Below are 16972 nucleotides of genomic sequence, written 5' to 3' on the forward strand. Positions count from 1 at the left end.
TTCACAATAAAGTTTACATATTGTTGCCTTCACGTAACCTAAGTGTCCGATCCAATACACAGCAAATGCATAACAAATGCTACTGCTACCAATGGTAATGAAACGAATTTTAAATTTTCAATTCAGTTATGTCGTGTTTTACAAGTCAAGCATTATGACATTTAGCCATAAATTTTTTTTTTTAAAATTGGACTTAATCTATTATTGACACACAGCACAGTTAGAAACTACTAACTACAAATGGCCGTTTAAATGAAATACATTTTTATTTCTTACAAGACAGCTCTTTAAAATTACAGACTTCATCAAACATTTCAAAGTGTTCTGAGTGATGTTAAAGCATTTGTTTGTTTGTTTTTTATTTTTAACTGTAAGTGAAACAATTAAGTACAATATTTCTTATGTTTTTAAAACACTTGAACGCATCCAGAGACTTGCCAAACATAGTGAGAATGACAACTCGCTGCTGCCATCTAGTGGAAGGATTTGGGTAAAGCAGCTAAAATGGATACGACGTTGAATAAGAAAAAAAAGAAAAGAAAATTACAGACATATTTATTTCAGCATCATGTAAAATTTAATAGGAAGCAGTCTCTCACGCTCGTTGTGTACTTATATGTACCCACAACAGCAACATTGTATGCAATCATCAGTCATCAGTTTCTCCTGCAAGCCTCCTCTTCAGCTTATCATTCTCTCTTTGCAGCATTTTATTCTGAAAAAGAAGTATTAAAAAGATTGAGAAACTCATTTAAAGCTTTCGTGAACATTGGAAATATTTAATTTCATAAGCTCTGTAAGTTCTTTAACAGAAATAGAAAATAAAAGTTAAAAAAAACAAAACAAACAAACAGCCATGACAGCTCAGGACTGACCTTATGTTGGAGTGCCTCCACTTTTATGTCTCGTCCTACTCTGGGTGTCTCCTCCTTCTTTGAAACCCGAAAGGCGTCCCCAATAACTGAGACCAGCACGTGAGACTGAAAAGTAATTCAGAAAAATCACATCTGGGACACTAGAAGCCAGAATATGTCATTTAGCTGTTGATTTGTAGTCTTCTGCTCTACTAACATCAGACTTCAAAGTTGGTCTTTAGTTTCAGCCTTGGGAATACTCACAAACTTTGCACTCTGAAAGAGATAACAGTGGTACGTGTCCGCTGCAGGGTGCTTTGCCACAAACCCAAAAACTTTAGGTGAAGAAGGAAGGACAGCACAGAAGGAAATAGTAGAGAGGTTGCACGAGTACAATAGGAACTGAGGGAAGGGAAGATGATGAGAATTAACATTTTAAAACATCATGAAAGCTGAATACATCTTTAGAGTGAGCAGTTCTGTAATTAGGACACTTTTGTCACACACCTTGGTTTTGTTTTCCAAAATGTCTATCCCACTCAGAGACAGGAAGAGATGGACTTTGCTCTTCTTTGCAGCCTTCTCAGAGGAGAATTCATCTGAAGTCTAGGAATGACAAAAACACACAAAATTGTTTCATTTAAACAGTAAAAATAATCCTGCACATGCACACAAAGTTGGCTGTTCCCTACTAGAATACAAGACTATTTTAAAGGGGTACATTATAGACAATAATGAGATTCTGCAGCCATGCTAGCAGCCCTGTAGGAGCTGAAGCGGTGGCTCTAATAGCTCAAGCATAATTAAACCAATATATGCATGTCTGCAAGCTAGCACTTACCAGCTGCCCAATTAGGTGGAGCAGAGGCTGGTGGTATTTACATATTTGGTCATGAGCCAATGCACTGGATACATTGACGCTGCTCTATTATTATGAGCAATAAAAGGGTTTATGAGACTTGATATGACTATAAAGAGATAGGACATAACAAAATAGGGATACAAAACAACCACAAACACAGAGAACAAATCATAAAAGTGAGCAAAACAAGTACAAAGAGGAACAAGACAACCGCTCACACAAAATAATTACAGAGACGCAAAGCAACAAAGAGGCACGGGGCACCAAAAATAAATACACAGCAACCATAAAAAGGCTAAATGGGACATCAAAGGGGTACAAACCAACCACACATGGAAGAATAACCACAAAGAGATGCAAAATAACTACAGAGTGCCACAAAACAAATACAAAGTGCTGAAAAACAACTACAAACAATGAAAACATGTACAACAAAGCACAAAACAACTTAAAAGCGACAACAATAGCCACAAAGAGACACAAAACAACTACAAAGTTGTGAAAATAACTACAAATAGAGTTAAAATGATCTCAAAGTCGTGCAAAACATCCACAGAGCAGTGTAAAAGATTTCAATAACAGTTTCTCATATGTGGCGTGGCAGAGGTGTTGGGCGCTCTTTTCATCACTTCATGATGTCAGTGTGGACCGGATGGTCGCTGACTACATGAATGCATGATCTATGGCACCAGCATGACTAAAAGTAACATTGTAAATGTATTAAATATGTCGGTGGCTCACCTTCAGGTTCTGAGCGGCTTCTTCCAGGATCTGTATTCCATCGGGGCGGACCACCTCTACTCGACCGAGAAACTACAGTTTACAGAAACAAGTGGAAAGTGTTTTTTTGTTTTGTTTTTTAAATAATAGTAATAATAAGAACTTTACTTAGCATTTTACTTTACACAGTATGTTTTATTTGAATATATTTGGTTGCTACCTATCAAGTATACAAATAAAGTTGAATAAAAAATAAGTAATCTCAGAGCTGAGAATATTTTTCAACACTCTGGCAAAACTGTGGCTGTTAAAGATCAGCATTTACCTTTACTGGAAAGGAGATCTCAACATCGTCTTCCACGTCATTCATCTCAACACTTGTACCAAACTAAAGCCTGGATCTGTCAAAGACAGACAGAATTTAGATTTAAATAAATATATATTATACAAATGATCTAATCAACTATATGAAGAAAAGAAGTGCTGGAGATTTCTTCTTACCTTTTGTAAATATACCGCAAACGGAGTGAATTGGCTTCCAACTGCAGGGGAGTGTAAAGTCTGTCAGAGTTAATGAATAACTGATTTGTCTTCCTTATTGCTTATCACATCTATCTGATAACCAGCCAGCCGGACATCTAAGCAAGATGTTTTATTATGTTTAAAAGCTCTTTCGTGACACAAAGATCAGGACAAAAATAATTAAATAATAAATATAAATACATACATATTTGTGGACTGTTCTAAAGTAGAGATAGACTGTCTCTTCTCTTTGCTTAGCTAAGCTTTCTTTTTTTTTAGATATTTTAGTTTTGGGATGTAATTGAATAGTTGCTGTAGAAACAGACAGTAAACGAGTAAACACAGGTAACAAAGGTGCCGCTGGCTGAGAGTGAAACTGGGGATGTGGCATGTGGTAGTACACACCCTAACACCTCTGCAGTATTAGAAAATCCAGACCGGCGACAAATTAAAGGAAAACCCTGAACCTTTTGACACTGACAGCGAGGGCATCTTTAACATATCTATTTATAGCCATAATATTATAGAATACTGAAGTTTGTGTTAGAAAAAGCTCAGAATTTGTTTTCATATGGTTACTGGTGATCTCACATTGACACCTTGACTAGAGATATGATTTAGCCTTCTTTACTGCGCTCACGGCTCATTACACCACATTCAGATGCTTTGATAACTTTAATGCAGTCAGGCTTGAAGTCATTAGGGGCATGGCTGCTTGGACACACACATACACAGGCAAACAGCTGCTACCATCTAATTTGACTTCCTAAACCAGATCTCTCCACTTTGTGAACTTGGTGCCTATTAAAGCATTCTGAATGTAATTAGTTAATAAACAGCCTGGCTTGCTGTGTGGTTAGTCACATTACCATCACCACTGATCTAGTCTGCTTTGTGCATATACTTATAAACAAACACAAGAACTTCCATATCAACTGTATTTATTGTTTACAGTGCGTGCCACTTCATCAATGCGCAATTATATATATTTATCTTAGCAAGTACATACAGGAAACATCAACGTCTCGAGGTGGAGAAGAGCATCGTGTTAAACAGTGGATGAAAATGATGATTGTGGTCAGACAAAGCAAAGAGAAGCCTAAACCAGACAGTTAAAATACCCAACCATTTACTGTTGGGTTCCAGGTTGTGTCTCACAGTCAACAAACGTTGAGTTCAGACAGTTTTTGAACACATTATCAACAATGCCCGACATCCTGCAAGCATACTTTTTATAACATATTCCCAAAAGACTGCTTGTATCAAATCAACGACAGAAATAGTCAGAAAAGAAGCCTGACTCTCAGCACAGCTGCCGACACGCTCCATGAGGTGTCGGCAGCTGTGCTTTATCTGTTGGTTTTAGGCTTCGTGTTGCTGATGATGTCATACAGTGATAGAGGGGTGAAGTGACCTGGGGATGGCTGACTAAAGGATCCCTTTTTGTGGCAAGCTTTATGTGAATGATGAGATGACAAAACACCACCCACTCAGACAGACACAGATGGAACAGAGCCGAGCGTTCACATTACCGTTAAGTGCCAATTTCAGGTTTAGTTTGTGAGACGTGACAAACTAATCCCTGATCATTACAATTCATGCAACGCTCTGTTCTATTAGTGTGCATCTGTGAGGCTGGTGAGGCGACACTGCTGCTGTGTGCCGGGGTCTATGAATCGTTCACGGACATGTTCTCTATGGCATCGGGCAGGTTCTGGTCTCCGCCGCCTCCTCCCTGCTTCTTCTTCTTCCCTCCTTCCTGCTGTTTCTTTGATTTCTTGGACATTTCCTGATCAATGGGAGCTGGCTTGACAAACTTAATGATCTCTGTCAAACCTGAAGATGGGAAAAACAACAAAAACAAACATTTAATGTCTTTCATGTGAATTCAGAAGCAAACTGTACATTGCTGAGCAGATGAAGGAGATATTACAACACTGCTTACAAGAAACATTTTTTACATTCCAAAAATAAGTTTGACAATGTAAAGTCAGAAAATTGGTGTGATTTTTTAATAATAAAAAAATATATCCAATATTTTACATGACTATTTCTTGTCTTAAAAACATATTTTCCCATGTTTTTCCAACCATCTGGTAGAATGCACCAGAGGGTGACAGCTACGCTCCTGCAAGCTGTTTGCTGACAGTCACTGAACAAGAATGTTAATGACACACAGACTACATATAAAGTAAATAATATAAATAATAATAATAATAATAATAATAATAAATAATAAATATATAAAGCATGGATGCAGCTTCTGGGTATGAGAAGTGAAGTCAGTGGTCACGTTTCTTAAACTTGAATTTTTTTTAAAATGGCCAGCAGGGGGAAGCCTTGAGCCTTTAAACTAACCATCTCTAATATAAACAATCACTGTCATGACACTGTGTCAAATATGATATGAAGAGATGTTGGGAGTCATCTTAGTTTAACCTGGGCCAGAGGCAGGGTAGCAGTCAGTCCCTGTGATCAGCTTCAAGTGTTGGATACACATACGATTGACGGGTATGGATGTTAACATGTAACTCTCAGCAGGACAGCACTTCCAAAAATGTCAATTTTTTTCCTCTAAGGAAGCTGCAAAGCATTTGAAATTTGTTCCAAATGCTAAGTATTATATGGAGACAAACACAGTTGGGATGATAGCGTGCATTAACATCAAAAGTCTCTAGGTGCAGTAAGCAGGTAAGAAAGCCAGCACAGCTTACCAGGAGGCATGAACTCCCTGAGCTTCTCTGGAACAATGATTCCTTCTTCAGTTTGGTAGTTCTCTAGGATGGCACACATTACACGTGTGGTGGCGCACATGGTTGCATTCAACATGTGCACAAACTCCGCCTACAAAACACAAAGACAACGAGAGATATGAATTTAGAGTGTGGCTACAGAAAAGTGAAACGCATGTGTAGGGGGAAGCAAGTTAAGATTTTTCTGCTTCCAAGTAATTCGCTTTATCTTTGATCCCTTACGAAATAGCAGACAAGACACACAAACTGCATTGGTTCTTGTACGCTGTGTTGGAACTGAGCACTCACCTTGTCCATCATTTTTTTGGTCTGTCCGTAGCGGATGCGCAGCCGCCTGGCCTGGTAGTCTGTGCAGTTTGAGCAGGAGACCAGCTCTCTGAAGGCCCCTGAGCCGGGGAACCAGGCCTCCAGATCCAGCTTCTTACTGGCTGCATGGTTCAGGGCACCTACAGTACACATGAAGGAGAGAGCAGTTAGTTTATGTCATGGTTGAGTTATAAAGAAATCATCTAAAACTCTTTCTGCTTGTTTAAAGCACAGTTAGGTGAATGCCTAGCAGGTAGTGCTGGATATTACGTTTATCTAATTTATCTACAGAAGGAATTCAGTTTGTAATGTTTCAGTTCCATCAGATAAACCACAAAGAAATTCATGAAGCATTTTCATACTGTCTTCATTTTTCCACATACAAGTGCAGGTGACCCAGACGCAGCCTGGTTGTGTCATCTTGAACTGTCTGCTGTGCGTGTTTAACTCAACGCTGTTCATGCTGCTTCAAACAATTCACCCCTAGTGGATGTTATACAGAGTTATACTGGACTGATAGTTCAGATAGTGTAAAAATCAAATTATTGGCTAAATGATGAACACATTTACCCTGTTTGTAATGCGTTCTAGATTTTGTAGGCCTACATGTGCAAAACAATCATTCATTTTTCAATGTCTGTCCACTGTGCTGAAAGTAATTACTGAAGTGGATAGTTCAAGTCATGAATGACTGTCCAACTGAGGGATGGTATTTATGTACAAACATGCATGATGATTGGTTTGGTGAAGGTCAGTCCATGTATCTCTCTTTTCTTCTTCATGCACAATTTTAAAAAAACAAACTGTCTGTTTGTGTTGGATTTCTTTTAGTTTCCAACACAAACAGACTTGATGCTGTACCTTCAAGAATGGGCCAAATTCAAGTCTGATATTTCTTCCGTCTCACTTTAGGGTGAGACTGAATGTGTGTGTGGATATAAGAAATCGGTAATATGTAGTACACAGGATGGCCCAACAGTTGTGTTTCTTCCTTCCTACCAAAACACTTGGATATGTAATATTTATAATATATTTAAAGTTTTCACTTTTAATTGTGGTATGGTTAGCTGTAGTGTTAATCACAGTCTCATGGTATAATATTACTGTATTGCAATACAGTGATTCTGTGATACTCACAATGCGAGATTATCTACAAAATATAAGATCTGAGTAAATGATGGAGAAGAAAAAATATCCCTAAAAAATAAAAAGACCTGAATTAAATATTTATTCCTTGTATTGTGTTGTCTGTGTGTGTCCAGCAACTAAAAATGCTCAGTGTGGTATGAGGAGTGAGAGTGCGTGTATTTGACCTACCAGAGACAATGTTGACGATACGATAAGGAATTCCTAGTGACTGGTAGAACTCTTCTGCTGTTCCTATCATCTCATCGAACATCTCCCATGATTTGCCGTCATGCGGTGAGGCATAGACAAACTGCTCAATCTACAAGCAGACGTAGAAGAAACAATGTTTAAAATTAAAAGCAAAAAGTACTTTTGTTATTAATGTTTTTGAAACTATATTAGTGTTAATCTGACATATTGTTTTTGAATAAAAAATAAATTAAAAAATGTAATTATACAAAAATCACAATTTCAACAAAAGTGACCTTCTCAAACTGGTGCACTCTGAAGATCCCACGGGTGTCTCGGCCATGGGAACCCACTTCCTGTCTGAAGCAGGTGGAGAAGCCGGCGTAGCGGATGGGCAGGTCCTCTGGTTTGAGCCATTCTTCCCTCAGGAAGGCAGCGATGGGCTGCTCTGAGGTGGCGATGAGGTATTTCTCATCTATGGAACTGTCATCTGATTTCTCACTTCCCTTTCCGATGACCTGACAGAAACATGTAGAGAGGTTGAAGAGGGAACCTAAATCCATATATAGATATATATTTGTTGGTTGCCAATCTTCTTTTCTGCCACACTCCAATTATCTTCTACTGGATTCAGAGTAGGCAGGCTGCCCAAGTCCACTCAACTCACCGTCATCATTATCAGGATACCAGTTTGACACGGTTGTGACTGTAAATCTAATAACGAGAACTATTCACACAATATCTACAAAAATGCAACTTCTGCATCTCTAATGCACAAGTTTTACATTTTTACCACTTTGGAACAAGTATACTGCATGCTCCAATTCAGAGACAGCCTCCATACCTTGTAAAGCTCTTCATCAAACTGGCTGAGCTGGGCGACTTCCTGCATGACCTCCTTCCTCATGAAGAAAGGTGTGTAGAGCATGGTGTAGTTCTTGCTGTAGAGGATCCTTAAGGCATAATTGATCAGAGCCTGCTCCAGGAACACCAGGGGACCCTGAACACAGCAGAGAGGAGATAAACAGCTGGTCAGTAAAGGAAAGGAAGAGGAAAGGGAAACCTGGTCATGCTACTATGTGTTACTTTGTTTCTCTACTTACTTTTCTTCATATGAAAACTTACCTTGAGAAAATAACCTCTGCTGCCAGCTACAATTGCTCCCCTCTCGCCATCAAAACCATCGATCATGACCACCAGGTCAACATGGGAGTACTTCTTCTGGGCAGTGCAGTCACCCCAGGTACACTCCACCTTGTTGTCTGCATCCTGACAGCAAACAATAAACAATTTGATTGTATGATCAGAAAATCCTGAACTGACAAGACATTTATTATACTTCCAGATTCTGTGAATTACTAATAAGGAAAACATGTGTTTTTATTTTCAGATTCACAAAAACCTCAATAAAATTTATTTGAAGGTTTTAATGACGTGTTAAAGCTGTATATGCTGCCAGAATTGCCTGAAAGCACACTCTCCAATCCTCTGGAAAAACTAATGGAATCATATCAGTGTTTTGATGTTGTTTGTGAGGAGAGCACTGTTTAACTGGAAAGACTATAGCATATGAATAACTTTCACACGAATGGTGAGTGACCTTTCACTTTTGGGTGACAAGTGGACCCAGATTAAGCCAGCAAATACTCCCCACAGCACAATACATTAAATCAAGACCCAAAATACACACAGAGTTGGATTTCTAACTGTAACCCTCGTGCAGTTAGTTACAATTATCAGGAAATGACAGTGAGACACCCTGCTATTTGCTGGTGATCCAGTCTTGTGTCATCAAGTTTTACTTCTCACTTTATGGGTGATCGGCATTAGAAGGAGCAGCTGATAACAGGAAGGGTTAGCTAAATAAATGATAATACTGTTCTTCCCCTGCCTGCAACTTTTCAGTGTACAACACCAGCTCACTGTTGGCTTACAGGACCCCTCATGGTGGCTCTATTTCCCTTGCTATGGATGTGGTAAATGAACAAGGCAGAAAATTAGGACAGAAAAATGATCATGATATGATGGTGTTTTGATCTCTGCGTGGGCTGTGTCCATATAATGGATGATAAATCAATAACCACATTCATTACAGACATGTGGATGTTATTTACAAAGAAAAAGCTGCTTCTGCTGCTAGCACTGCTAATGTTAGCATCAATCAGAGTGATGCTCACTTTTAATTGAGTTACTATAAAATGAGTTAAATTCAATTTATTTAAGATGTTGGTCTACAACCACCACCACCCACCCCACCCCCCCACCCCCCAACAACAACAAACGTATTAACCTATACAGCTAAAATATACCTAAAAAGTTAACTAGTGACACTTTTTAAATTTTTACTTCAGTCCCATGTTTCACAGCTCACTGAGCTCAGCAGCCTCTTTAGGAGTAAAGACCATGTAGTACTATTGATGACCAAACCAAAAAAAAAAAAAAAAAAGTCTAGCGGTCTTCTTTTCAGACATTCAAGATCAATGTTGAGCTCTAGTATTAACCCCCCTCAAACCAAACCACACACCTCATCATTGCTGATGGGTACAGATGGGTGCAAAAGGTTGCCGATCTCTCTCAGGTACTCGAAACGTTCCGCCTCCAGCTTTACCCTCTCACTGTCCGTCTTCTCTATCGCTTCGTCCACCAACAAACGCACCTTTTTAATCTGGGTTACTGTCAGGGCCTGGCACAGGACAAAAAAATGCAAACAAGCTCGTTAGATCTGTTTGCCAGCTTACAAACAGTTATGCTGTGCAGACAGAAAAGAGTGCAGTCAGTCATACCGACAGAACTTCAGCCGTAAGAGACTCCAGGTTCTGCGCTTCTTCAGGAACAGCCTCATCCTCTCCAACTGGTTCCTTCTTCTGCATGAGCAACAAAGCAGAGGGTTAAAGACAGACAACGCTAAACCTTGTTTATTTCTGAAGGGACTGGAAAACAAATACAATGCTCAACAGTCCCCATTTAGTGTTATGTTGAAATACCTTCATTTTTTCCCCGATGCTTTTGCTGCAAAGGTTCTTTGCTTTGTTCAGGTTGTCTGCAGTGAAGCGGCCTGTCAGGGGGTAAAAATCAGTGACTCAGTGCATTATGAGATTGTGTGTGTGCCACAGCAGCTGGTCTAATAACCTGGTGGCATGATTTACAGTAACTAAGTATTAAACAGCCCAAAATAATAATATAAACATAACACTGTCTTGGCAACTTTCATACCTGTAATAATGTACAGAAGAAATTATTAAAACTGGATCATGTTGACTATCTCAGTAGTCACACTACAGGGCGAGGTTGACCTGACATGTTGCTGGCTGGGATTGCATCAGATTGACTACCCGGCATCGTTTAGCTAACCCGGCGTTAGCCAGCGTTTCCCATTAAGCTAAGTCAACGGAATAATGGGAACAGTGGGTTAACTAGTGACTCGTCTTGTGAAAGTTTGGTCTTAAATAACTAGGTACTTAAATAACAACCACAATGGCTTTTCTAGATTTGCTGAATTATGCTAGCTGCGCTAAGATTAGCGTGCTATTCACATCTGGTTATACTAAATAAAATGACAGACAAACTTCAATGAATTGCTTAAGAAACAGTGTACAACATCGATCCACCATTCTGTCCACTAATCAATACGGCGCAAATATAACACACCAACCAGCACGTTTACCATTTAAATTACTGACTTTCTTAAGTGAGATCAGACCACTGCAGTGAGCTTTTAGCTTGCGCAGCAACACAGTGAAGCTAACAACCAAAATTATTCCCTAAATTTATTCTGAAGATTTTATATTTAGTATTACAATGAGCCGAATAAACAGGTGGACCCTGAATACGTCCAAAACCTTGTTCGGTCCCATTTCGGATCAAACAGTTAACCACAATTAAACTGTAACAGCTTAAAAAAGACATTTTTTAAATGGAGTCTGGCGTGAACTGTTCTCCATTATACATTGACGGCTACGCTAACATTAGCATCGTTAGCCACCGCGTTGACGTTAGCTGCAGAGTGACTTACATTTTCTCCACTCTGTGTCTGCGGCCACCAGCTTGTCAACCAGGGTAACATCTTTAAACCTCTTTCTTTGAGTCTCACGGACGACTTCGGGGTCGCCGCCTTTGTCGGTTCGAAACAGGTCCAAGTCGAGCACCATCTTTCCACGCTGTCTGTCAGAGAAGAAACCGATAGAGCTCGTGCCGACGTCGCCTCCCACCGAGTTGCCAGATTTTGTTGTTCACGTAAAACAAACAAACAAAAACCCAAACCACGTAATCCTAGTTGTACGGAGTCCCTGAAGCCCACTGAGTTCTTTTGTTTACTCCAATGCAAACAAGTATTTTAACTTAAATAAGATCAGTATTTTGTTCATGATAAATACAATAGACCCAAATGCTCATGTTAACTAGGGTGTATTGTCAGTTTTTAAATACATTTAATTTATGAAATTAATTGTTAAAAAAACATTTATATAGAAATTATCTCTGCTGGATAATATGTTATTCAACAATGAAGTGCCACAAACTGCATTTCCTCTTATGTCTACTTGAGGCTACCTTGTGTGAGATTTCAAGTGCTGTGGGGGGCTGCCTGGTTAGTCTGCTTATCCCTCGAGGTGTTGAACAATATCAAAATGCATGCTCCACCAGTAGATCACAAAGCAAAACCAGATCAGGGAATTTCTAATTCATCGCCTGACAATCTGCCTCCCATCACAGCTGTTCCCTGCACCAAGCAGAATGAAGTTTCTCAAATACTCTTCAAAAACGGACCTTCAAAACACAGTTTAAATGTCTGGCAGAGCAGAAGGTGAAGACCTTGTCGATGGAAGCAGATCATGATGTATTGTTAAAATGCTTTGGGCAGCCAGGGTATTCTAGAATTTCGAGGACAAACTCTAGGAGCATTTAACTCAATGCATAATCGTGATAAATGACTGTGATCTCAAATTTGATCAAAATAATTGGGCCCTGATCATTAAGTTTTGCTGGTAGAACCATTCAAAAAAGCTTTGTAAAACTGTTGTGGTGCAGCTCTACATAAGAGTCACTCTTGCATTTGCAAATGCAGAAGAAGAAGTGAGTGACCAAAAAAACTAACTAACTAACTAATTAGCCAATTGAGATTTGCCACACAGAAAAATAACATAAATAAGAAAACATCAGCTTCTGCTTCCTCATGGGGAATAAACATCTCAGTTGGGACACCATAAAAACAGTATGTGTAAAACATGGGAACAGGGACTGTCACAACTGGTAAGCACCTACTGTGTGTCCAGATGAACAAAAGAATTGGAAAAGTATCTGGAAACCTAAGCTCAGTGACTCACACTTGATCCCCGAAGCAAAAGCCTAAAATGTGAGTAATATACAACCTGGGGATGGACGCCTTTAGCTCAGATAATATGGCTCTCAAAATTTGCAGCACTTGAGCGACCCCTTCTTTGAAACATGTTCCAGTAAAAATAGGAAATACCGTATATTGCAATTATATTAGTAGTAATTATAATCATAACTGACCATTTATATATCCTACATTTGCAATTGGATGGCGTGTTCTCAGGGGTGAGAGACTGGTGGTTGGAGAAGACTTCAGAGGACATGTACCTGAAGGGAACAGAGTTGATGAGAAGGTGTTGCGTAGGTAAAGTGTAGAAGGACAAAAATACATATAAGAGTGAAGGAAGGTGCACACAGGTGGACTATTCTGGGTGAAGGTGAGCTGAGAATGTGCTGCCTGGCTTCCTTTTCTCCTGAGAAGGAAGCTAGGCAAAAATGCCAAGTCACATTTTTCCTCTGGGGAGAATGTGACGAGGAAGCATCAGGTGGTAGTCTGTAGGATGAATTTAGTCATTAAGAAGAGAAAACAAGTTAAGGCAGAGTCAAAGATTAAATGGTGAACATTGAAGAAAGAAGGATGTTGCAGAGAGTTCAGAGAGGAGGTGAGATAGGGTAGAATTACTAGATGACTGCAGATGTACGGCTGAAGTAGGATAGTCAGAGAGATGAAGAAAGTGGACAGGGGTACTGAGAGGCTAGGATTACAGCAAAAAAAGAGAGGTGACTTTTACAGAAAGACAAGCAGAGCCTGGACTTGCAAGAGAGTAGAGTGATTAAGGATCAAGATGGAAATGTACTAACCATTGAGGAGAGTCGCTATCTTTCTGCTGCTCCCTTTAGGGGTAGCCACAGTGCGTCTTCTGCTTTTATCTCAGTCTATCCCAAGCATCCTTCTCCATTTTGTGTGACATGTTGTGTGTCCATCCTGGTTACTTCCAATGAAAAAGTTAGCATCTTAAATTCTTCAACAAAGACACACATACACCTTTGTTTTATTGGTAAATGTAAATGGGATTACTTTTTCAAACAGGGCTGCTTGTTGCCTCAGGACCTGGACCTTCTTCTGATGGCAAGCTATTGTAGCCACAGCTGCCCTGGGGCGCAGTGACAGAGGCGAGGCTGGCGGACACTGGCGCCACCAGGCCCTTGACCACCACCAGTAGGCAAAGGTTTGTACACACATACACAATGACATTACTATGACATCCACTTCAAATTCATCTACAGGATGATGCTATGATACATTATATTGAGACCCACTATTCTAATCTGATATTCCGTTCTCAGCATATGAAATCAAATGAAAGCAAATGAAACAAAACACAAATTCAATTTTTATTTTTATTTTATTTTTTGGTTTGGCGCTGTTTCTTAACTTAAAATGTCCCGTTGTAATTGGACATTTTAAGTTAAGAAACAGCAACAACACTTCCCTCAAGGTGCTGTATACATTGTAAGGTCAAGACCCTACAATAATACACAAAAACTCCAACCCCCTATGAGCAAGCACTTTGGCGACAGTGGGGAGGAAAAACTCTCTTATCCTCCGGCAGAACCAGGCTCAGGGATGTGGTGGGGTGGCCGTCCGCCTCGGCCAGTTGGTCATGAGGGAAGCAAGATGGGAGAAATAGAGTGTTTATTTTTAACCGCACGGGTTTTAAAATTTACATTTGCCCCACCAAAAATGCCCATTTTAAATGAATATTTTAAGCCAGTTTAAGAGTTTTGCCACAAAATTGCATGCACGTGTCAGTTAAATTTTAGCGTGCACGTGAAAAAAACCTAGAGATGACATTTTGTCGCTTCAATTTTGCTTTGTTTTTGAAAGCTTTGATGATTAAGTCGTCAGACAATGTGTTGCCTGACTTCATTGACAGTAGTACTGAAGTAGAACACGTTTGCTGGAGTTCCTTGTATACTGTCAAGCTGAGCTGTTCAATGTTCTCTAAGGACATTTTGTAGTTTTTGTACACAATTTTGTCCCAGATCTTATGGTAAAGCCTCTGTGTAATTAACTCAGGTGTTCCTGGATGCCATGTTGTCGTCTCATTTACTTCACCCATAGCTTGCATTACCAGATTTTTTGTGAAATTTCTTACAACTTCCCTGTACTCCTCCCTGTTTTTAGAGACACTGACAGTGTTGGGAAGGTTACTTTTAAAATGTATTCCACTACAGATTACAGAATACATGCCCCAAAATGTATTTTGTAATGTATTCCGTTAAGTTACTCAATGAGAGTATCGTATTCTGAATACTTTGGATTACTTAATATATTATCATGCTTTTTACAGCTACATTAATATACTATTGCTGTGTGATTTATTACTATTACTGAAGGTCCGCGGCTCCGAACCGTAGTAAAGGGACCTCTGGCTAATACGTCGGGTTCCGAGTCAGGCTCGTAGCCGAAAAATAGCTTTACTTTGTTGTCTGGGTCACGTTTGCTAGCGAGAGACAGAGAGAGGCGTTGAAAGGCTGCTCCAACGGAACTTATTGTTTCGGAGGAAAACACGAACACAGCGTACAGTCGAGTCTTAATAGCTTACCTACAACTGGGCTCGTCAGGCACTCTTCTTGGCTGTAGTGGTTATTATTATATTTACATGCTTCCAGCTCCCGTTTCTGCTCGATGACAACTCGTAGTTTTCCACTCTCCTTTTTCTCCCTCCTGGCGCTCACAGACACATAACGGGTATGGCAGTCCATTCTCCCTGCAGCACGGACTACACTGCCCATGAGGCTACATTCTTTAGGGCTATGTCTGTAACACTCTGCCTATTAGCTTAGCACAACAACAACAACAAAACCGCACTCTCTCACCCAGGAAACACACAGTCGCAAAGAGAGCGCGTCACCCTGTAACCATGGCAACCGTAACGCTGCCGCCTGGAACAACAAAACATAGCTGTCAAACAAAACCCAAACAATCCTGACCCGCCACAATATGAAACAGGAAAGTACCGCCGTGTAATCCATTTATTTCAACAAAGTAACTGTATTCTAAATACCACCTTTTTAAACGGTAACTGTAACGGAATACAGTTACTCATATTTTTTATTTTAAATACGTAACGGCGGTACATGTATTCCGTTACTCCCCAACACTGGACACTGAGTACTCTTTTTGGTAAAGCCAACAGATGTGTGGTGAAGGCTGGGACAGTAATACTATCAAGCTCTTCTTTAAGACTAAAAATTAAATATTTTTCCTTGCAGTTATGTATTTTGCAAAGATCCTTCAAAATGGCCTGGTCAGTATTTTTTAGGGTTTTTGGAGAAAGATCCAATTGTTTGTTCTCAATTTCAGGCCAGATTTTGTCAAGCAGGCGATCACCGATGCAGTCAGGAGTGAGGCGCTCTGTGAAAATCTTTTTTTTTAGAGGACACTTTGTCTATGGCCTTTGAAACCACCAACTGAATGAGGTTGTCTCTCTATGTCTGTCTCCACGTTGGGTGAGTGTTGAGTAATTGCATATGAGAGCATGAGGGTGGGAATGGATGTTTGTATCTGTGTGTGCCTGTATGTCTGTGTCTATATGTCAGGTTGGGTATCAGACGCCACCTCTCTGGGGACATCTCAGGCCCTCCAAGGTATGGAGGCCTATCTCCCCCCACCACTCCCCCTGCCAGCGGCAGACGCCCTCAGACATCGGTGCGTTGGTGGTTCTTTGTGTCCGGGGATGGGCGTCCAGGCACACACCGGCTCACTCCTTGGTGGCTGCTTATCGGGGACTGGAGCCTGGGGCTCGCTTGGGCCACTTCGGGGGTGGGGTGCTCTCGCCCTCTCGGCCCGGGGCTCGGTCACTCAGGCACAGCTGGCTGCCGGCGGAGCTCACGGGCACATCACTGCAACCCCCCCTGGCTTCTGCTCCGCAGCTGCTGAGTGACCCCTCATCTGGGACTCTCCTCAGCTCTTTCTGGGATAGTGGCGCGGCTGCCCCTCTGTTGGTCTTCCTTGGTCTCTTGTGTTCTGGGGGCCTCTGGATGTCTGGAGTTTTGATCTCCTCCATACCTGCTTCATGCCCTGGAGGACGGGGCTGTGGCTCCCCACACCCTCTAGAAGATCATTACATGAAGGAACCTTTTAAAAACAAGCGCGCTCATGCTCACAGGTGTACACACGGGTGCTCACACACACAAACTACACCCTTTTTGGCTCCTACCTCAAAGCACACTGTGCGCTGTTGATCTTACGTGCTGCACAATAATGTTTAATATTAAGTATTTAGTGTTATATTCCCATATATCAAAATAAACAATAAAAGGTGAATCAAATAGACCATTACGGCAAGGCTGGGATGGTC

General features: G+C 40.5%; 2 protein-coding genes across 2 annotated transcripts; both read right to left on the reverse strand.

Annotated features, from left to right (window-relative positions):
• Window positions 1-334: 334 nt before the first annotated feature.
• On the reverse strand, window positions 335-3507 carry LOC134619160 (PTB domain-containing engulfment adapter protein 1-like). Its single transcript, XM_063464927.1, has 7 exons — window positions 2938-3507; window positions 2762-2837; window positions 2458-2529; window positions 1362-1460; window positions 1119-1256; window positions 876-980; window positions 335-715 (listed from the first exon to the last, which is right to left on the reverse strand). Exons 2-7 carry the CDS (start codon window positions 2804-2806, stop codon window positions 650-652), a joined length of 525 nt encoding a protein of 174 aa, XP_063320997.1. The 5' UTR covers window positions 2807-2837; window positions 2938-3507; the 3' UTR covers window positions 335-649.
• A 375-nt stretch (window positions 3508-3882) lies between these two features.
• sars1 (seryl-tRNA synthetase 1) lies at window positions 3883-11540 on the reverse strand. Its single transcript, XM_063464926.1, has 11 exons — window positions 11347-11540; window positions 10319-10389; window positions 10118-10198; window positions 9859-10017; window positions 8460-8603; window positions 8179-8334; window positions 7631-7852; window positions 7335-7464; window positions 6000-6157; window positions 5673-5802; window positions 3883-4794 (listed from the first exon to the last, which is right to left on the reverse strand). Exons 1-11 carry the CDS (start codon window positions 11480-11482, stop codon window positions 4628-4630), a joined length of 1554 nt encoding a protein of 517 aa, XP_063320996.1. The 5' UTR covers window positions 11483-11540; the 3' UTR covers window positions 3883-4627.
• Between the last annotated feature and the right edge of the window lie 5432 nt (window positions 11541-16972).

This window comes from Pelmatolapia mariae, linkage group LG20, assembly GCF_036321145.2.
Source record: "Pelmatolapia mariae isolate MD_Pm_ZW linkage group LG20, Pm_UMD_F_2, whole genome shotgun sequence".
NCBI lineage: Eukaryota > Metazoa > Chordata > Actinopteri > Cichliformes > Cichlidae > Pelmatolapia > Pelmatolapia mariae.

Coding starts and splice junctions, on each gene's coding strand:
- LOC134619160 (XM_063464927.1), bottom strand. CDS start 2,806: ATGAATGACGTGGAAGACGATGTTGAGATCTCCTTTCCAGTAAAG. Junction 2,530..2,761: donor AGATCTCCTTTCCAGTAAAG/GTAAATGCTGAT, acceptor TGTAAACTGTAG/TTTCTCGGTCGAGTAGAGGT. Junction 1,257..1,361: donor TTTTGGAAAACAAAACCAAG/GTGTGTGACAAA, acceptor CCCTTCCCTCAG/TTCCTATTGTACTCGTGCAA.
- sars1 (XM_063464926.1), bottom strand. CDS start 11,482: ATGGTGCTCGACTTGGACCTGTTTCGAACCGACAAAGGCGGCGACCCC. Junction 10,390..11,346: donor AGACACAGAGTGGAGAAAAT/GTAAGTCACTCT, acceptor ACCCCCTGACAG/GCCGCTTCACTGCAGACAAC. Junction 10,018..10,117: donor TTACGGCTGAAGTTCTGTCG/GTATGACTGACT, acceptor GTCCTGTGCCAG/GCCCTGACAGTAACCCAGAT.